At 37.6% G+C, this 22,905-nt stretch overlaps 1 protein-coding gene across 1 annotated transcript in view; it reads right to left on the bottom strand.

Moving 5' to 3' along the window:
* Window positions 1–391: 391 nt before the first annotated feature.
* CAPS2 (calcyphosine 2) overlaps window positions 392–22,905 on the bottom strand; it is an 89,660-nt gene continuing 67,146 nt past the window's right edge. The window contains exons 14-19 of the mRNA XM_063446994.1: window positions 15,390–15,508; window positions 13,286–13,362; window positions 6,452–6,606; window positions 5,999–6,118; window positions 4,045–4,141; window positions 392–1,108 (exon numbers count right to left, since the gene is read on the bottom strand). Coding sequence (XP_063303064.1) covers window positions 933–1,108; window positions 4,045–4,141; window positions 5,999–6,118; window positions 6,452–6,606; window positions 13,286–13,362; window positions 15,390–15,508 — 744 coding nt within the window. The 3' untranslated portion in view covers window positions 392–932. The remainder of the gene's footprint in view (window positions 1,109–4,044; window positions 4,142–5,998; window positions 6,119–6,451; window positions 6,607–13,285; window positions 13,363–15,389; window positions 15,509–22,905) is intronic.

The following is a 22,905-nucleotide window of genomic DNA, read 5'->3' as shown; positions in this document are numbered from 1 at the left end:
TGCCAGTAGAGGCATCGTCAGTGAAAAATTAAAACACTCAAATGGCAAAGCTTACATTTGGCAGGGTGCAGTGGCAGGTCTATGCACCAAAACTACTACATTACGATATAGTGGTTTTCATGTTTATAGTGTCACTTTAATAACATACAGAGGTTATCGAACAGATTTACTTTACTGAACAAGAGCTGTACCAAGGTGACACGTTCCATCACATATGCATCTATATATAAAACAAACAAGGATATTTAATGATCACAATACATTTTTTTATTTTAAATTGTAAGTTGGTTTTGCAACAATTGTTAAACAGAAGCATGCTGTAAAGATCAGAAATCCTAAAATATAGGAATCAGATACCATTGCACAAATTAAAATACTATTATTTGCAGGAACAAACTTTTTTCAAATGAGAAATGTTAGCGTTATAAAGGTTATATAATTTGCGAAATTAAAGTATAACAAGATTACTTTCATGACATTTCAGTTTCTCTGTCAATATCATATGAAATGTATTACAAAGCAAAAATGACCATTGCCAATGTTGGGGAATATTAGATTAACAATAGTTGGTAGCTCTCTGTTTCTGTCAGGAAACATCTTTTGGGTAACTTGTAAAATATTCATTTAGCAGACCTTTCATGATTGCAAATGTTTTAGCTATCAATACTATCGTGAGTATAAATACAATTCAAACATTCTGCATGTTTATATTTAAAAAGACCTTAATTAAAATATCTATATATAATGAAATACAAAAGACAACAGAATAAAGTTTGCTGTATAACCCATCAAAACACATAAAGAAACAAAAACAACTGAAATACTAACCCAATAACCACTATTTGGCAGTCATCAACACAGCAAGTAATAAAAAATGCATTGTTTTACATTACAAAAAATTTGACAAATCTGGATTAAGTATAAAAATGCATCTATATTCCCCAAGAATTTCTTAAAATATTAACAAAATCTTCATCACTCAAAATTCCAAGACTTAAACCTTCATAGTAGTCTTCAAATTCACAGTACATAACGTCATTAAGATCCCTGCAAGCTTCTATCATGGTTTCCAAAAAAGCGGATTTTATATCGTCCTCCGATGAAATGCCTAGAAAGGGAAAAAGGAACTTTGGACATTGCACGATACAATTTGCAGAACACTTCATTTTCATTTCTCCTGGGTCAGGAAATAGGCTGCTAGGCATCCAAAGCATATGCAAATCTCTACCAATTAACTGTAATTAGTAATGAGTTTATGCAAAATAGAAACATGGGGAGAAACGGTAAAAATCTGGCCTCCATGTTACCCCAGAGAATCGGCGTGACAAAAAAATATATTTGTGTATAGATTGACATGCTTGCTAATGAACATTCACAGGGCTGTTTTGAAGGTACAATAAAGCAGAAATACTTTACGTATAATTCACTGCTAACATGCTGGTATTTTCATTAAAGGTCATGGCAACATATGCGCAATATATCAACAAGTGTTGGTTGAAATGTAAAGAAGAATTATGTTTTATTCTCACTAGAATACACGTGTAATAGAACAAAACACTGGCTCTAATAGAACAGTGCTTGTTTAAACAAAATGTCATTTAATTTCTACTAATGATTGAGGTGTACATTATGTTTCACAAGTACAGATGTGCAATGCTCCCTAAGGACTTGGCTTTGTTTACTTTGCTATATATCATGTAAATTATGCATTAGCTTTTTTTTAAAGGGGAACTGTAAGTTCTCTGGAAGTCACACCATTGAGCAGAACATAGAAAATTGTGTAGAACTTGTTTTACCCATCATTACTGATAAACACCACACTTGAAGTGTTTGGATTATTTTCTTTTCTATTGGAACCTTCTTCAGTTATCTTTTAGATGTATGTGAAAGATTTAACAACTGACATCACAATCCAGCTCAGTTAGTGACTAACAGGTGCGAAGGAAAGAGCTGATTAGATTAACAGGGAGCCGAGATGGAGAAAGCTCAGTTCCAGGGTAGAGGTATATACAGATATGTGAATTTCTATATTTAATTAGATTTTTTCAGACCTCACAAATATCTATTTGTTATTTTAGAGGATAGGACATAATGTTAAATAGTCTCTGTTGCAGTCTCTGGTCAGTATTTGTGTCTCATCAACCCGAGTGAATGTTCGCATAAAAGAAAGGACACTCACTGTGCTCCAGTTATCTACACAAATGAACAGTCAAGCTGTGATTGGCTCTAATCTTACTACTCAGTAATCAGCAGGAAAGCCATTATACATCCAAAAGGCAAAACCTGCCTTGCCCTCTTTAAAATGTATGTTCATCAACCATGTCTCCATTCTGCGTGTCGGGGTAACTGTGCAATTGAACTATTGAGGAGGAGAGCATTTTGGATCTATATATCCGAAGACAAGTCTTAATAGAGAAAAAAATCCTGCACTGTTTTCTGGATGAAAAAGAATATTGACGTGATACAGTTATCGTGGTGTTTTCTGAATTCCCAGAATAGACTTTATCAGTTATTTACTCATGTGAGAATTCAAAGTGAATTGTAAATTTAAGATCACAGTAGCCGAATTGAAAGCATGACTTAGAGTATTAAGAGAAATAACCCTGTGTGTTTGTTAATATTGCTGCATGCTTTTTATTTAATGTTATTTTAGTATAAAACATAATTATGTTTTTTCCTTTGTGCTGCCACGATGTATGTAGAACAGATTAGATGGTTATTACATATCTCCCCTTGGGGTAGCACTGTTCTGACAGGTTTTGATTTCACCTCCTTTCAGCTAATGTATTTTTATATTATTTTGTACTTTTTGGTAGCCAGCAGATTACAGACTATGGAGGCAATGTTTGATCTGTTATGTTTCATATGTATGATGCCCACTAGTATCCCACATTACATAATTTGCATTCTCTGTTCTGCCATGGAGAAATATGTTACATTTGTATCTTATTGTCCAGAGCTATAGTTTCAATTTTGATGTGAGTACATCTGGATTGTATGAGCTACAAAGTATTTTCAGGCTTATTTAATTTATTTCTCAAATGGACACTATAGTCACCAGAACAACTACATAATCTGTCTCTTTGGCAATCTCGCCCAATCCAATGCTTTCCTATGGGTGGCTTTTGATGATGTCAGCCAAGCAGGCAGATCAGGGGCAGAGCCAGCAGCAGCAGACTGGAGTAAAGGTTCTAGACATATTGTAAATATATGAGGTGCTTCTGGAGCAGCCAGGAGTATTTTGGTACCAGTTTACTTTCAGGCATTAATGGCATACTGGACTAAAATTGCTACAGAAACACTCTAAGCACCAAAACCAGTACATGACAATGTAGTGATTTTGGTGCATATATGCAATTCCTTTCTAAGAAACAGAAATGTTTTAATTTGTCAAATAACACTGTCATTCTGACAGCCACTAGAGGAACTTCCCACTCAGCATCTTTGATTTTCACAGGTCTTCACGTTTAGTGTCTTCTCACAGTATGATGACAAGGTGTGAGCGTTTGTGGCTTGAGCGCATCATTTGCCATGCATGCGGTATAGGTCCACAATGCCTTTCTAAGAGATCTTTCTAAACAGAGATCATCAACCCTGATGATCTTACAACAGGCAGATCAGTCTGCTGCAAGAAGACTAAATTCAAACTATCACAGACACAATCTAACATTAAAAAAAATATATGTTTATTTTTGACATTAGTTATATTTGGCTGGAAAAAAAAGCTTTAGGGTTTCTTTGTTACAAAAAAAATAGAAATCTACTTCAGGGAATCTGAAAAACAACTTTGATTCATATTTCAAAGGCTAACATGACATACAGATGATAATCAACTAGTTACCATATGGATCCGTTTTTTTTGAAAGCCCTGTCTTTAATAATAATATAATGCTGGTGATTTAACTTAACTGATTCATACATGCATACACAGTTTACACATAGATATTTATATTATTATTTAGTTAGAAAATGACCTACTGTAAAAATGAAACAAAAATAGTTATAAAAATGACATAAATCAATATCTATGTTCATTTTACTAACCTGCCAATACTTGTGGGTGTTTCTTAGAACAGTAGAATTTTCTCAGTTCTACCATAGACACAATGCCAGACTTATTGGGATCTAGTTTCATAAAAGCCTATTAATGGGAGACAGACATATATCTATGAAAACCACAGTACAGTGACAACATATTTTCAGGAGAAATACCGCATATTCGGAAGTACTACACAGACTATAATACTCCCACTTGCACATAATTTGTTGCCAGTAACTATGTTCTTGTGTTAAACACAGTTATTTGTATTGATGTACTCTCCACTGTAATTACACTCTAAATTGCTAAAAATGTACAATAAATAATAAATTGATCTGGTCTTGATCTTATAATGCACGTGAATTTTCCATACAATTAAATGAAGTAATATAACATCTCCAAAATACAATAGTAGTGTTAAAGGTAAAAAAACACAAACCCATATTAACTGTAAGATAGGAGCACTAATTTAAACAAGGGGTTACACTTACCCCAAATGTAGTCAAAAACTCAATAGATGTATATACAAGTAAAAAAAGAGAGAAATAGCCATATAGTGGGAGAAAATGACGTGACGGAGCATTCCGTCACATCACTTCCAGTTTTCGAAAAGGAGAGGTTTATGCCCTATACTAAGAAGGCGATGCAGGAATTGGAAGGGGTCGCGGCTAGGGACGTCACGTCACTTCCGCACCGATAATGAACTAATAAGTAAAAACAGATGGACTCATTAACCTCCCCTGAATTATGGGGCTGGCGATTGGAAGATAAGAAAGTGAACGGACCAATGAGGAGAAGACCGGGAGTATTTAAAACCAGCTGAGAGAAGCAGGAAATATACACTGATTGAAATAGCCCAGTGATCTGGGTGAAACTAGTCTCGGATTGAAGAGCCTTGTTATGGACAATTCTTTACTGTATGATTTAATGAATTACTTTTGATTTATATATACTTATATACTTTTATATGTGTAATAAATTATTTTTTAGTCCTATTCTGGCTCCATCAAGTACCTGCTTCTCAAATCATATCCCAGTCTTCTTTGTACCAAATCTTAAGTTCTCCTTTAATTACTTGAAACTGTAAAATGCATGCCAACTGATTACTATGTTTTTTATTCATTTATACGTTGCCAAAATAAAGTAAGAATTTAAATCAAGATCAACGACAAGTAAATTCTAGATAAGAATAAACTAATGGCCGCAACCCCCGGTTTGTTACATGCTGACTTCTTGAGAAATAACAGCCAGTTTTTGAAGACTACACCAATTTTATAATTTTTTGAATTTCTCTAAATGTGGAATTTTAGCTGAGCTATTTTTACGCATGCTGAACTGTAGTCTAAATTACTATTCCTTTAATTCTCCACATAGCTCTTGAAAGCTAAATTGTTGTAAAACGTTCACTGAAAACAGATTCAGAAGCATGCTAGTTAAGGAATTTTATATAAACACATTTACTTTTCTATATAGAAAAAAAGGGTGCGCTGTGCCTTTAAGACAAAAAATTGTGCAATATCTCTTTAAAAACCAATGTAAAATATTTGTGCTATAGTAATTCACAATATTAGTATTGTGGGTGTGGTATTAACTTAATACACACGTGAACATACACAAAAGTGCAAATGTGCTGATATCTCTGATATCACAGTGCTTAAGTGCAACACAAAATTGAAAAAAATTGAAGTGGATACAATACCAAGCTGTATGTACCCTCGATCGGGTTGCTTCAAATTATTTGTGCATATGTATGAAAATAAAAAGAAAAGTACATAGCGTAATACAGTAAGGCAAATATAGCATATGGAGACAATCTCTCTATGGGTACACTCACAAGTGGGGAGCAGATAAGCCTGCTCCAACTGTATCCGCTTTGTATATGAAAGATACACAGGACGGCAGCAGCTTGAAAACGAAAAATAACTTTAATATTTAATATTTAATAAAAGTAACATTTACTTTTCTAACAAACGATTTTCTGTATTCATTCATCTCTCCAACCACTGTTCGAATAAATAGCATGTAATCCATTTTTTCCTCATTTGCTTCATCAAACATATGCCAAAATGATTCAAACACCTAAAAACAAACAAAACGTGTATTAGGGGCTTATAGGTATCCTAACATTAGCATGTATATAGAGTTATTTTCTCACATTAACAAAACCGTTGCAGAGATAATAGTCATCTCTCAGTAAGAAGTGAAGAAATATTTTGATTATTCAAAACCAAAAGGTAAAAACAAGAAAATGTACATGTTCGTTTTTCTGCTAATTGTGCCACAGCATTAGTGAAAAAAAGGATTGATTTTAATTTGTTGTCATTTTTTTTTAAATCTATTCCCAACAGAACAAAGCAATACATATTTTTGCAAGGACCAAATTGACAATAACATCTTAAATTAGAGACTTACATTTTCAGACACGTCTAAGTGAAAGGTTTTGAGAGCCTGCTTGATTTCTGTTTTACTTAAAAATCCACAATCTTTCTTGTCAAGTTGTCGAAAGTATTTTCCCAAACCAGTCATGGTCCGAACACCTCTATTTTTCAGTTTCTCTTTCATCACATCTATAAAAAAATTAGTTCACGTGCATATACAGTTTACACTAATGCTTACAATGTGTTAATGCAGTAAGAACAGCACAAATATATAAACAAGCAATTTAAATGTTTATTTAGCAAATCGATATATAAAAGTACAATTTTTTATTAGTTATATTAGCTTAGGTACACTGAAGTATAATATAACACGTATATATTATACAAAACAGCATATACATTTTGAAAATAGCTTGTGCATTTATTTGATAATTCACCAGAGATCTTTTTATCCCCATTACACACTCATAGTGATATCATTTGTGCCATTGTTTAATGTAATACATGGGAAACAATGCACCATTCACCACAAAACATTCCACGACTCCTAATCCCAGGCAAACTGGGAACCTAGTGCAGTGTTAATTTTGTCGACCAACAATTTTAGTAAACTTTTGCAATTTAGTTGACTAAAACAAGACTAAAACTAAAACAATTCAGATGACTAAAAAACGACTAAAACTAGACCAAAACTAAAACAATTCAGATGACTAAAAAACGACTAAAACTAAAATGGCTTTTTAGTCAAATGACTATGACTAAAACTACATTGAAATTTTCCGCCAAAATTAGAATTGACCTAGTGCAAATCAGCCACCATCTTAATTCTGCTTTATCTGCTGCTGTAACATCAAAGGCCACTTCATAACTACTACCCTACCACTTACACTTCCTGTAACATCAGCCCTAACATAAAGAGCAATCCTAGCACTAACCCCAACCTCAACATTACCTTCAAACCTAACACACTAAACCTAGCCTTAACATTACCTTTAACCCTAACACACTAACCCCAACCTCAACATTACCTTCAGCCCTAACACACTAACCCTAGCCTTAACATTACCTTCTACCCTAACACACTAACCCTAGCCTTAACATTTCTTTCAACCCTAACACACTAACCCTAGCCTTTACATTACCTTCAGCTCTAACACACTAACCCTAGCCTTAACGTTACCTTCAATCCTAACCAGGGCCGGATTAACATAGGGGCTGATGGAGCTGCAGCTCCAGGCCCAGGCCCATGGGATAGGCCCATTTAAAAAAAAAAAAAAAAAAAATTTTTTTTTACATTTTTTCTTTTTCACACAATGCTCTTAGGTCACTGTGTATGGAGAGAGGCAGGGATAGGAAGTAACAGCATATCCCTCCCTGCCTTTCTCTACTACTCACTGATCCGCGGGGGAGCAGCTACACAGCACATAGAGTCCACACAGCAGCTCTACAGCTCAAGTAAGTGAGGGATGGGGGAGAGGCAGCATGGAGACATGGGGACACTGAGACACTAGGAGACACAGACACTAGGGGATACTGGGAGACCTGGGGACACTGAGACACTTGGGGACACTGGAAAACACGGGGGACACTGGGAGAAATGGGGACACTGAGACACATGGGGACACTGAGACATAGGGACATTGGGAGACACTAAGACATTGGGACACGGAGACACTAGGGACACAGTGTCCCCTAGTCTCTCAGTGTCCCCTAGTCTCCCAGTGTCCCCTAGTCTCCCAGTGTCTCAGTGTCCCCATGGCTCCCAGTTTCCCCATCTCTCCCAGTGTCCCTAGTGACTCAGTGTCTCCATGTCTCCATGTGTCCCCAAGTGTCTTAGTGCCCCATGTCTCCCAGTGTCTCAGTGTCCCCGGGTCTCTCAGTGACATGGGGACACAGTGAGACATGGGGACACTGGTAGAAATGGGAACACTGAGACACTGGGCAACTAGGGGACTAGGCGACATGGGGAAACTGACACTGTGATACATAGGGACACTGAGAGACTGGTTGACTTGCGAGACTGAGACACTGGAAGACAGGGAGACCCCACTGGGAGCAGTCCATCTATACAGCAGAATCAAACTGTGAGTAGTTTGTTGGTGATTTTACAGAATTGTCTCTTATGTCACTCCTTGTGATTTACATCATGTGATGTCACGCATAACTAATTCATTATACAAATGTATAAGACTGGTATTTTTTTCCAAGATAGGTGGCAACCCTAACTACTCTTCACATACTCTTGCTTAAAGGAACACTATAGGGTCAGGAACACAATCATGTATTTCTAACCTTATTATGTTAAAACCACTATTTAGCCCCCCTGGCCCCCTCTTGCCTCCCTAAATATAGTAAAATCTTACTTGTATTCAAGTCTGCAGCTGCTGGCTCTGTCCCTGTCTGCCTCTGAACTGACTCTGTCTGCTGACATCGATAAAACGTGGTGGTCTGAGCAAATTACAATGCTTCCCATAGGATTGTCTGAGACTGTCCACTAGGGAGATCAGGGGCAGAGCCAGCACAAGTCAAACATAGCCCTGGCCAATCAGCATCTCATCATGAAGATAAATTGATTTGATGCACCTCTATGAGGAAAGTTCTGCATGCAGAGAGTGGAGACACTGAATGGCAGTGCTGCACACTAGGCAGTACTGCCCCAGGAGGCATCTCTAGCAGCCATCTAAGGAGTGGATATCAGAGTTATTTTCTCTGAAAAGACAGTGTTTACTGCAAAAAGCCTGGATGGAATGATTCTACTTACCAGAACAAATACAATAAGCTGTAGTTGTTCTGGTGACTATAGTGTCCCTTTAAATTTGGAAGCTTAAGAGGGATGCATGGGAACAAAACCTGTGTGGACTGGCTGACAGTAAAATTAGTTTAGATAATGCAGACTTTGGTCTCTCTAACGCTGTGGCATGTCCCCTTTCTTCTACACTCACTACATACACATTTTCTCTGTCTCAGACTGTATACCAGGAGCTTCTGCCTGCTAGTAAGATGATAAGGAGACAAGTGGACATGTGAGGGCTAGGGGACAGTCCTTAGAAAGCGTGGAGTAGGCGCATCATTTGATGCATTTATGCCAAGCTCAGGGTGCTGCCTGCATAGTATGCCCTTAGTTGGACAGCCTGCATGATTGGCAGGCAGCCTTACATGCATTCATGCCAGACTGGCCTTCCAATTCTTTGGACAGACATGCCCCCTTTTTGGGCATGTTCACCCCTTTTGGCAGGTCTGGTCGGTGATTCGCGCCAGTGGCACACTCTTTCACCCCGCCCATTGACTTCCTGCTTCACTGGACACTGCTGTTAGGGGTTATAGATTTACTTGAAAGATGAAAGCATAAATTAGAGAGAGATTAGCATAGGGTATGTGTTTTCGTAGATGCATCACCATCTCCATCAGATACATGATGCTTGGGAGGTATGATTGTTTGTGTTTTTGGTCGATAAGATTCTGTAAATAGGCCCATCATAATTGTCAGCACCAGGCTCACTGGACTCTTAATCTGGCCCTGATCCTAACACACTAACCCTAGCCTTAACATTACCTTCAATCCTAACACACTAACCCTAACCTTAACATTACCTTCAACCCTAACACACTAACCCTGGCCTTAACATTACCTTCAACCCTAACACAATAACCCTAACCTTAACATTACATTCAGCCCTAACACACTAACCCTAGCCTTAACATTACCTTCAATCCTAACACACTAACCCTAGCCTTAACATTACCTTCAACCCTAACACACTAACCCAAGCCTTAACATTACCTTCAACCCTAACACACTAACCCTGGCCTTCAACCCTAACATACTAACCCTGGCCATAACATTACCTTCAACCCTAATACACTAACCCCAACCTCAACACTACCTTCAACCCTAACACACTAACCCTAACCTTAACATTACCTTCAACCCTAACACACTAACCCTGGCCATAACATTACCTTCAACCCTAACACACTAACCCCAGCCTTAACATTACCTTCAACCCTAACACACTAACCCCAGCCTTAACATTACCTTCAACCCTAACACACTAACCCCAACCTCAACATTACCTTCAACCCTAACACACTAACCCTAGCCTTAACATTACCTTCTACCCTAACACACTAACCCTAGCCTTAACATTACCTTCAACCCTAACACAATAACCCTAACCTTAACATTACATTCAGCCCTAACACACTAACCCTAGCCTTAACATTACCTTCAATCCTAACACACTAACCCTAGCCTTAACATTACCTTCAACCCTAACACACTAACCCAAGCCTTAACATTACCTTCAACCCTAACACACTAACCCTGGCCTTCAACCCTAACACACTAACCCTGGCCATAACATTACCTTCAACCCTAATACACTAACCCCAACCTCAACACTACCTTCAACCCTAACACACTAACCCTAACCTTAACATTACCTTCAACCCTAACACACTAACCCTGGCCTTAACATTACCTTCAACCCTAACACACTAACCCCAACCTCAACATTACCTTCAACCCTAACACACTAACCCTAGCCTTAACATTACCTTCTATCCTAACACACTAACCCTAGCCTTAACATTACCTTCAACCCTAACACACTAACCCTAGCCTTAACATTATCTTCAACCCTAACACACTAACCCTAGCCTTAACATTACCTTCAACCCTAACACACAAACCCCAACCTCAACATTACCTTTAACCCTAACACACTAACCCCAACCTCAACACTACCTTCAACCCTAACACACTAACCCTAGCCTTAACATTACCGTCAACCCTAACACACTAACCCTAGCCTTAACATCACCTTCAACCCTAACACACTAACCCTAGCCTTAACATTACCTTCAACCCTAACACACTAACCCCAACCTCAACATTACCTTCAACCCTAACACACTAACCCTAGCCTTAACATTACCTTCAACCCTAACACACTAACCCTAACCTTAACATTACCTTCAACCCTAACACACTAACCCTAACCTTAACATTACCTTCAACCCTAACACACTAACCCCAACCTCAACATTACCTTCAACCCTAACACACTAACCCTAGCCTTAACATTACCTTCAGCCCTAACATACTAACCCTAGCCTTAACATTACCTTCAACCCTAACACACTACCCTAGCCTTAACATTACCTTCAGCCCTAACATAGTAACCCTAGCCTTAAAATTACCTTCAACCCTAACACACTAGCCCTAGCATTAAAATTACTTTCAACCCTAACACAATAACCCTAATCTAAAATGATCCTGTTATAAATCAGTCCTGTGGTTTATTATGATGTTTCCAGAACATCTCTATGGCATTAAGTTCCCTCAATTCAAATGTTATTGTACTCTCTGTCGGTTTGACAGTCACCATGCAGAACGAGATTCCTAGTCTAACGGCAGCACTAGGATATACATGTCCCATTCTTCTTACAGTTAGTAGGGGTTATGGTACTGGATGGTAGCTGCTGTCATTTAACTTAATTCTCTCTTGACCTGAATTCATGTGAGCAGCTGCAAATAGAAAAGTATAAATTGACTTAATCTGAATAAAACCTACACATGGGTGGTACTGTTGTATTCATGAGACATTACTGAACACAAGTATGACTGTTTTAGAGCAGTAGAACATATCAGGACAATGATACCATCAGTTAAAGTGATGGGATTTTTTGGAAAAATGCAAAAAACAAATATGAACAGTAACTTTGGCCAGTTTTTGTGGCTACTAAAATAAACTGGACATACCCAATTCGAATACCCTGGGTTTTCTGCTTTTGCAAATGATATGCTATGATAGGGGTAATTTCCTTTCCTGGGCTGCTATACAGTCTCAAAGGCACAATAGGCCGTGCAAACCAATGTGTAAAAAACGAAAACACCTGTACATATGCGGTTCTGTTGTACTCGTGAGACACCAATGAGAGTATTATAGAACAGTAAAACATATAAGGATGGTGAATATTATCAGTGAAAGTACTGTTTTTATTTAGAAAATGTAAAACTCAAATATGAATAATAACTTGGCCAGTGACTAAGTGACTACTAGGAAAGACTGGACATATCCCATTTTAATTCCCCTGGGGTGTCTGCGTTTGAACAAGGTATGCTATGATGGGAGTCATTTTCATTCTTGGGCTGCCAAAATGTCTCAAAGACCCAAAAAATACATTTGTCACATTAGATTGTAAGCTCACCTGCCATGTAAAGGCAAACCTCATAGGTGAGCCCTACAGTAGGCGAGCTTACAATCTAATGGCCATTGGAGTGATAATAAAAACACTCCAGTTATTTAATGATGCATAGAGATTTGGAATAGTGCGCAAGTAACTATTTTCTTTGGGGTGTTTTTGTATGTATTTGGGCTGATTTGTACTATGGTCATTACTGCCACCCACGATTAGTGGGAGTCTGAACGCTAGATAGATAGATAGATAGATAGATGCGTGTATATGTGTGTGGATACACAGATAGACAGACAGACATACATTTGTCAGCGTTGATTTTCTAAGATTAAAATTTAAAGTATAGTTTGTTTTTCCCTATAAGGGCACCATAAACTTCTAATGCATTGTTAGCTAATATGTAACTATGTAAATTAATTCCTTTACTGCAAAATTAAACTTTAAAGTAAGCATGTGGGAGAGGGTTATTCACTTTTCACATACAGTCTGTGTATGCCCAGGACTACAAGGAAAGTGAGGATTACTTCGCACACAGGCAAAGACACGTTATTGCGTTAATTATAGTAAAATTATTACACATGAACAATACAATTTTCTTTGGTAATGCATACTTAGCATGAGCATGACTTCCGCTTATTCCTAAAATGCTTGCAGCAAAGTAACTTGCCTTGTATTGCTGAAAGGATTCCGCTGTCATCATTCCAATGAGCACCAAAGTAAGCTTTGTCTTCTTCACAAATAAACCTATGTTAGGAACATTCATAGAATATTATTAGTATGGCAAACATGCAAACACCTGGCAATGAAAACAAAATGTGCTAAAATCCAGGATCATTGTAATGAATAAAAAACCCAAGAACGAAGTTAAAACAAACTGTATTGCACAAACTGTTAAAACACACTTCAGAGACAGAAAATGGTATTCGAAGCAGCAAGCCTACCTTATCCATTCAGATTAAAAGCATTTGCCGGGTGGTTTCAGAACCACTAATATTGATGCTGTGAAAGTTCGTTTTCTGGGTCAATACGCTATCATTTTTCTGTATAGCAAGGAATACAGTATTTCTCAGTATGGGTATAGATAACTACCTATTATGTATCCTTCTAAAACAGAACTGATATATTTTGTATATTGTGTTAATATTTATTTAATATTTGGGGCCCTTAATACCAAAGGGGGGAGGACCTAGCCATTCGCGGTAGGCCGGGGCACTAATTATAATATTTGGATCGGAGGGGACCTAGTGTCCCCCCCCCCCCAGCACCCACCCATTGCCAGCAAGTGGAGGCTCTAAATAATTAAACAATAGGGCAAGCTGGCTTTAGTAAATACGAGAAATGCCAGTCAGAATTCTGTAATGTTCACCGAATTTTGTAAATCAGGACAAAATCCACCATTTAGTTAATAACCCTGATAGATCCATAGAGAAGAAAGGAAATCATTTGCTTCATGTTTCTTAAATGTATGAGTTTTGTACTACTGCATTGTAGTAAAGTTGTGTAACATTGCAGAACTTTTTCTTTTCCAGGGGATACAGTATAAAGGACCAAGGCATCCTGTAATTGCAAAATCAAGACTCCAAAACATTAGTCGATATGCTTAGTTGATCAATTAGGCCAATGTCAATCTAAGCTCACTGTAGATCATACACTGAAAATTCATCAGCAATTCCGAAATAAACGGTCAGCAGCAAATAGTCATAAACAACCTCTTAAGATAAATAAGAGGGTTTTCTTTTTGTTTTTTTTTTTGTTTTTAACATTGTTAATTTATTTTAAAGGTAGAAAGCAAGTGAGAAAATTAATCTACTAAAATAAATTCTGCAGCCCTTTCCTTTACAGTAAAATAAAACTTTTGCATGTTTTAAACTGTCTAACTTTTGGTCATGGACACTTACAAGAAAGCTACTAAAATGCACAAATAATTTAATGGTTTAGCCACCTTCTCGTCTGTGCTGTTCCACATTCCCTATGTATACATGCACAGCTGAGACCTGCTGTGGGTACACATTTTAAATATATGTGTAGTCTGCTGTTCTCTGCACCTTTATGCTAATATTGAATGTACCAGCAGCAGATATGGATGTTAGGGCTCTAAGGCACACCAGTGGCAAAGATCCTAAGAGGCAGATATGAAGTACTAGGCTAAGATACTAATCTTCAAAGAGCAATACTTCATGTTGGATTCACAATAATAAACTACAAAGCAGTCAAAAACAAAACAAAAAAAACACAGACTAAAAAGAGATCCTGCAAGGAACAGACGAGATAAAAAGGATAGAACTCTGAACCCAAAAGTATGTAACAGCATCGGCAAAAAGAATTTACATCAGAGCCATGAGAAGGCAAACAAATGTTTTATATAATCTGAGTAACAAAAATAACGAAAGAGCATTTTCAATCATTAAAGAATTATTATTACTATAAGCAATTTTCCTTTAATTCTTAGAATTTCTTATGAGTGAGCAACATATTCCTGTACATTTTGCATATTTTATATATAGGAAATTGCTCTAATATTGTAATGAATCATTATCATGTTTTATTGATGAGCTAATTGTCTTTAAGTGTGCTACAATTTCTTAGTCACTAATTTCATTTTTATTTAATGCACGATGTGAAGAGAGCTAAATACACATTAATTTTTTGATCAGTCTAGGCATGATGTTATTTTTAGGCAAGATAATAAAAATGCAAAAACTATATGGCCAGCTACGTGTTAAGCACCAATCTGTTAGTTACTATTGATATTAATACGTTGTAAAGAATACCTTAAGGAGTTCATAGCATCTTCATCGATGGATGTAACCCGTATGGTGACTAGTGGACTTTGCTTTAAACTCTCTGCAAGACTTTGGTGTTCCTTTGTCAAAAATGTAAGGTTTGCTCCCTGCAAAATATATTAAGTATTAAATACTATAAAAGAAAAAATATACTACTAGCAATTTGTTGCAATAACATAATGATACAAAAACATAGGAAATGTATATACTAATTACAGAATTAATGCTTTCTATTACTTCTTGCTGACCTATGATGGTTGTAGAAAAGTAATAAAAAGAGGGGTTAGTGTACACATTAAGGAAAAATAGCGTGAAATAAGGCATGGAGCCATGTAGACTAGGAGAATATCTGATAGAACAAGGATTTGCATTACATAAGAAGTGCTCGACCCTAGGGGTGCAAAGAGTTTTCAGGTAAATGTCACTGAAAACATGGAGGTAGTGCAGAGGTGGGTTGTAACTGATATTGCGAGAATATAAAATATAATAATGTAAAAAAAATGAGTAATGATATAGCGGTAAATAAGAGATAATAAGGAGAGATAGTTTAGAATAAGGAATAATGCCAAGACAGCCAACCTGTGGGGTAGCATTTAGGGCAGCACCTTTGACTAAAGAACTATGGAAGAATTCTGATTGAGGGAGGAAGTTCTATTTTGGAAAGCCTGTGTTTCAAATCATTGGGTGGAGAGATTGCTAAACAAGTAAATTGTAGGTTTATTAGCACCAAGGTGGTATCAGATAAACTTGCATAGGAGAGAAGGAAGGACTGGGGAAAATAGCATAGAGAAATGTGGAGGGCTGGGGAAAATGGCATAGGAAGCCAAGAGGAAATGGGTGAATGATATGAAATGAAGAGGGAGACTGACATAAGAGGAAATGAATGGGGTCAATGGTAACAGCGGAGGCGAGGCACAAATAGGAGCAGGAAATATGAAAAACACAATGAAATGGCAAAGAGGAAACTAATACAGACAACCATTTACACAAGGAAGGATAGAAATGCAGTAGCAATGCAAGAATGAAGGAGGTATAGTTAATATTGGCAACAAGAGTAAAAGAGAAAGTGCTTAGTATTACATAATGGAAAGAAAAAGGAAAAACTATTTTAAATACTCACAGAACAGAGAAAATGAATTTTGTCGCCCATAGAGTCCGTTTTCTCTGAACAATAAGAGAACAGAGACAGATGAAAATAAGGAAAGAATAGCAGAGAAAGTGGTAAGGATTGGAAGACTAGCATAAGGGAAGGTTAAGTAGTATAGCACAGACCACCAATAAGGTTAAGTAGTATAGTACAGGCCACCAATAAGGTTAAGTAGTATAGTACAGACCACCAATAAGGTTAAGTAGTATAGTACAGGCCACCAATAAAGTTAAGTAGTATAGCACAGACCACTAATAAGGTTAAGTAGTATAGCACAGACCACTAATAAGGTTAAGCAGTATAGCACAGACCACCAATAAGGTTAAGTAGTATAGTACAGACCACCAATAAAGTTAAGTAGTATAGTACAGACCACCAATAAAGTTAAGTAGTATAGTACAGACATCCAATAAGGTTAAGTAGTATAGTACAGACCACCAATAAGTATTAAGTAGTATAGTACAGACCACCAATAAGTATTAAGTAGTATAGTACAGACCACCAATAAGGTTAAGTAGTATAGCACAGACCACCAATAAGGTTAAGTAGTATAGCACAGACCACCAATAAGTATTAAGTAGTATAGTACAGACCACCAATAAGGTTAAGTAGTATAGTACAGACCACCAATAAGTATTAAGTAGTATAGTACAGACCACCAATAAGTATTAAGTAGTATAGTACAGACCACCAATAAGGTTAAGTAGTATAGCACAGACCACCAATAAGGTTAAGTAGTATAGCACAGACCACCAATAAGTATTAAGTAGTATAGTACAGACCACCAATAAGGTTAAGTAGTATAGCACAGACCACCAATAAGTATTAAGTAGTATAGTACAGACCACCAGAAAGGCTTTGAAAGGCATGCATGGACAAGCACAGAAAAGCAGAACCATGTGAGAGCAAATGCCTCTGGGCCTCCAGCATGGAAGGGTCTGAAAGGAGGATATGGCCAGCAGCCTCACACAATTTGTCTATGGATTAAAATAGCAGGAGGTCATTGGGATATCTGTTGGAAGAGTACTGCAGGAGTGAGGCAGTATTCAGGAATAGTGTGCAGCTTTGAGCATGGGCTGGTTTATTTCAATCATAATGTTCTCTGGGTCTGACCTAGCCAAGTGGTATATTTCCCAGTGACAAGGCTGTCAAATGATGAGGTTTTTACAAATATCTAAAGTCTCAAATAAATCAGTGCTTGTGACATTCAAAAAACACTTCAGCGTTCAATGGTGGCAATGGAAACATAATCTCTTTGGCATGTAGAGATCTCTGTGAACATTCAGGTATGTCACAGGTCATACTTATGCAGGGGTATATGATGTCACACTTTGCAACTCTAAAAGTGCTTATACATCAAATCTATGTACTGCATGCGCCACATGACTAGTACCTTTGACACTGAGATTTCTCTTGTGGAAATCTCTTTTTGTGCACAAACAAAAGGTAATTGCAGGATTAATGTAAAGCAAATTAAATGGTTTGAAATGTATCCAATGAACATGTAGTCCGGGTAGTAAACAGTAATGGGAAAAAGAATGTACACTCTCTTCTATGGTTTTACATATCAGGACATAATAACAATCACCTGTTCCCTAGCAGGTCTTAAAAGTAGGTAAATACAACCTCAGATGAACAACACATGACATATTACACGGTGTTATGATTTATTTAAAAAAATAAAAATAAAGCCAAAATGGAGCCATGTGTGAAGTCATGTGTGAAAAACGTAGTACACCTTAAGATTCAATAGCATGTAGAACCACCTTTAGTAGCAATGACTTGAGGTAATTGTTTTCTGAATTACTTTATCAGTCTCTTACATCATTGTGGAGGAATATTGGCCCATTCTTCTTTACAACGTTGCTTCAGTTCATCGAGGTGTTTATGCACAGCTCTCTTAAGGTCCCGCCACAGCCTGGTCTGGACTTTGACTGGGCCATTGCAACAACTTGATTTTTTTACTTTTTTTTTGTTGTGCTTGGGATCATTGTCCTGTTGCATGCCCCAGTTGTGGCCAAACCTTAGCTGTTGGACAGGTAGCCTCACATTTGACTCTAGAATGCATTGGTATACATATGAGTTAATGGTTGACTCAATGACTGCAAGGTTCTCTAGTCATGTGACTGCAAAACAAGAGCAAGTTATCACCCCATCACCACTGTCCTTGACAGCTGGTATGAGGTATTTATGCTGATATGGAGTTTGTTTTTTGCCAAACGTGGTGCTGTGCATTATGGCCAAACATCTCCACTTTGGTCTCGTCTGTCCAAAGGACATTGTTCCAGGAGTAATGTGGTTTGTTTAGATCCAACTTTGCAAACCTAAGCCATGCTGCCATGTTCTTTTTAGAGAGAAGAGGCTTTCTCATGGCAACCATTCCAAACAAACCCTACTTGTTAAGTTTTTTTTCTAATTGTTCTGTCATGAACTTTAACATTTAAAATGCTAACTTAGGCCCGTAGAGTATGAGATGTAACTGTGTTTTGCAATTTCTCTAAACTTGGGGTAAATTTGCTGTGACATCCACTCTTGGGAAGACTGGAAAATGTCCTGAATGTTTTCCACTTTTGAATAATCGTTCTCACTGTAAAATGACGGACTTCAAATAGTTTAGAAATGGCCTTCTAACCTTGCCAGTTTGACGGGCAGCAGCAATTTCTTATCCAAGATCATTGCTGATGTCTTTCCTCCTTAGCATTGCATTAACACACACCTGAATGCTCCAGACCAGCAAACTGCTAAATCTTTGGCTTTTATAGAGGTGGTCACATAGAGGTGGTGATGATCAACTAATCAAGGGAATTTGATTACAGCACCTGTCTGAGACTTAACCACTTGATTCCTATGGAAGCAATAAGGGTATACTTTGTTTTTCCACACATGACTTCTCCATTTTGGCTTTATTTTTGTTAAGTAAATCATGACACGGTGTAATATGTCATGTGTTATTGTATTTACATAATTTTAAGACTGGCTAAGGAACATATTATTGCTATTATATCCTGACATGATAACCATAGAATTCAAAAGAGGGTGTACTTTCTTTTTCACATGACTAGTCTGCCAGTACAAGGTAAAACTGCAGTGCTCAAACAAAATGCTGCTTCTCCTATATCTTGGAAAATAAATTAAAAACGATAATCCTCAGACAGCTCTCTCTTCTCCAAACAGTACTGACTGCAGCTAATTGGGTTTGATCATCTTTGTGGCTAGAAATGATATGGCCAACCTGTGCCATCAAGCTATTTTTTACTACAGCTCTTAAAAGTATCTGCTATCCTCACATTTGCTGAGAAATATAGAAACTGAAGTCCAACAGAAGCTAGAGATAAGGGTGAAGACCTCTGTCTATACTTCTTAGTCAATGGAAAGCAAAGTGGGCACTCCAGGCACTCACACAATATGAATACATTTTAACTCTTTGCCCACAAAATTGCCTGTATTTTATATATTATTTTTTTTTATAAATGAATGAATAAATGAATGAAAAAAAAAGGGACCAAATAAGTAACTGCATTATTAAAGGATCACAAACATGTATTCCTGACCCTATAGTGTAAACACCACCATCTAGCCCCGTTGGGCCCCTCATGCCTCCATAAATATAGCAAAATCTTACTGTATTCAAGCCAGAAGCTTTAACTCTTCATGCTGTTAGACTCAGAAAAACAAGCAGTCTGCAGACATCATCAGAAGTGGTAGCCTGAGACAATCACAGTGCTTCTCCATAGGATTGGCTGAGACTGACAAAGAGGCAAATCAGGGGCAGAGCCAGCATGATTCAAACACAGCCCTGGCCAATCAGCATCTCCTCATAGAGATGAATTGAATCAATGAATCTCTATGAGGAAAGTTCAGTGTCTGCATGCAGAGGGTGGATACACTGAATGTTTGGATGCCTTCTAGGCAGCCATGTCCCAGGAAGGATCTCTAACAGCCATCTGAGGAGTGGCCAGTGACGTTATCACTAGGCTGTAGTATAAACACTGCATTTTCACTGAAAAGACAGTGTTTACAGCAAAAAGCTTGAAGGTAATGCTTCTACACACCAGAACAAATTCAATAAGCGGCAGTTGTTCTGGTGACTATAGTGTCCCTTTAAATAAATACTCGAGTTTCAGCATTCTGCATAGTAACCCTGCCTACTTTGTCCCTCCCATCTTCTCCATAATGATATATTTCCTTACTGCTGGTGAGGTCCAAGCTCGTATTCTGTCCCTTCCCATCTGCAGTGTTTCTTCGATAATGCAGTTGATCAGTTGGAATGTTTCTATGGGTTGTAGTACATTTTTCATAACTAATAAGATGATATCTGAGCTACATCTTCCAAAGCCATCTGCTTTGCCCATAAAGCTCACACTTTGAACAGTCCCATAAAATAAGTAATAGAGCGGCCTGACTGGCTGGAATTGCAAACCTGCAATTTGGCTTTGGAATTTATTGCAGTTGCAGCAAATTCGAACGTGAGTTTAATTTGTATCTTTAATTATTTTGAGTGAGTTGTTTTTGCAGATACTGTTTATATGCATTGTCTATACAATGCATTACATTTTTTTTGGTCTGAAATAAAATTAATTAGAAACAAACAGCGGGAAACAAGTCCTATTTTCGATATTTACATAACTCTGGATGGACTGTGGTTGTCTAGAAAAATTGAATGGTTTTCTAAAATAAGCAAAGCTGTACTTTATATGATGGTAAATAAGATATTTTCCTCCAGAGACCATGACATTTATCATAATAAGTCTAGACATAACGCAGTGTCTGAAACATTGAATTAGCCCCTATAAAGACCGTCAGGTAATAACACACTAAAGCATCCCTTGAGAAAAAGATTCTTCAAAACGTTTGGCATGTTTCCTGCAATGCCTGCCTTTTTAGCTTGTCTGGCTGCGTTGACAGGAATGTAACATTTATAACTTCTTTATTAAACTTTTCTATTGATTACATATATGCTAATGACAGCCCTCCTGGCAACTGATCGTACAATATATTTGCAAATATCATAATCAGTATATTTACCTTTATGATGAATTATATTTGCAAAATGCTAGCCCAATACTTTATTTGTGTCTGATTTGCACCATATCTATTATCTTTGATAGATAGATTGTAGAGCTATATAGATATATATTTAGATCTGACAGGTTTCAAAATATCCAAGATTAAACCCAAAACACTATTTGAGGATCCCTCCCTAAAGTCCCACCTCTGTCGAGTTCCTCATGTCATGCCTTGACCCCTGATTCAATCTCAATTGGCCCTTGCTTAGACTCACTTGTTTCCCTTACCCTTACATCCCATGATCCCCAAAGCAATATGTCTGTAAGTGGTTTATATTTACTTTTATTTATTAAAGGCAGCTAAAAAGAAAGGTCATGTATAAATAAATAACCTTCATGCTTGGTCAATAGCTAATGCAACTTCTACATGGAAAGCCATCAATCTTCTCCTACTGTGTCTTACTTCAAGTTCCCAAATTGTTTGCATCTTAACACCCATATATCTCTTCCATGCTACAGTAATGGTATGTGACAGTATAATCGAGTAACTGTTCAGGATTGTAAACAGGGGAGTAACAGAAGTCATTGTGTGTATTCAGCTATCAAACTGAAAATAGAAAGCACGTTTCATCAAGAAGAAAGATCACAACCATGTATATTTTTGCTTTGTTTCATGGCTTTTATCAAGTGAGTGTTTCAGCAATGGTGAATGCAAGTATATACATTGAAGGAAAACACATGTTCCATCATATCCACTGGGATTGATTGACATAAATGTAAAGTATCTGTGAAAGTATCAACACGTCCAAGGGGTAAGTAATATGGGAAAGAGAGTATACCCCATGGGACATGGGGGTCAGGGCCAGCGTTATCATAAGGCAGTACAGGTTGCCGCCTTAGAGCGCACTGGCCCTGGTGGTGAAAGATACAGTTGACTGGCAGGAGGGGAGCACACAGCACAGCGCTCCCTGTCAGCCAGTTATTCCTTGTAGCATGGCCGAGCCTCAGACTGCGTTCGATGAGCTTGTTTCCCTTTACCCGGTTTAACAGGAAGTGCACGCCGGGAGAACTGCTTCCTGTCAGACCAGGGAGAGTGACACAAGCTCCTTTACCGTAGTCTATGGCTTGGCCATGCCACAAAATGGAGATAAGCTGGAACTGGGGGAGAGACCTCAAAGTGGGAGGTGGAGGTGAGATGACAAATAGATGGAAAAAGGAAACAAAGAATGGCTTGGGGGACGGGAGAGACATCCAGAGGGGGCTGGAACATACACAAAAAGACAGATTCAAGAGGGGAGATTACGGGACACACACATCATTTTTTTGAGGAAACGTGGGGGAGCATGCAAAG

This window comes from Pelobates fuscus, chromosome 3 (assembly GCF_036172605.1).
Source record: "Pelobates fuscus isolate aPelFus1 chromosome 3, aPelFus1.pri, whole genome shotgun sequence".
NCBI classification, from domain to species: Eukaryota; Metazoa; Chordata; class Amphibia; order Anura; family Pelobatidae; genus Pelobates; species Pelobates fuscus.
The sequence above is the reverse complement of the archived record's forward strand: the minus strand, read 5'-3'. Positions and strand labels throughout refer to the sequence as shown.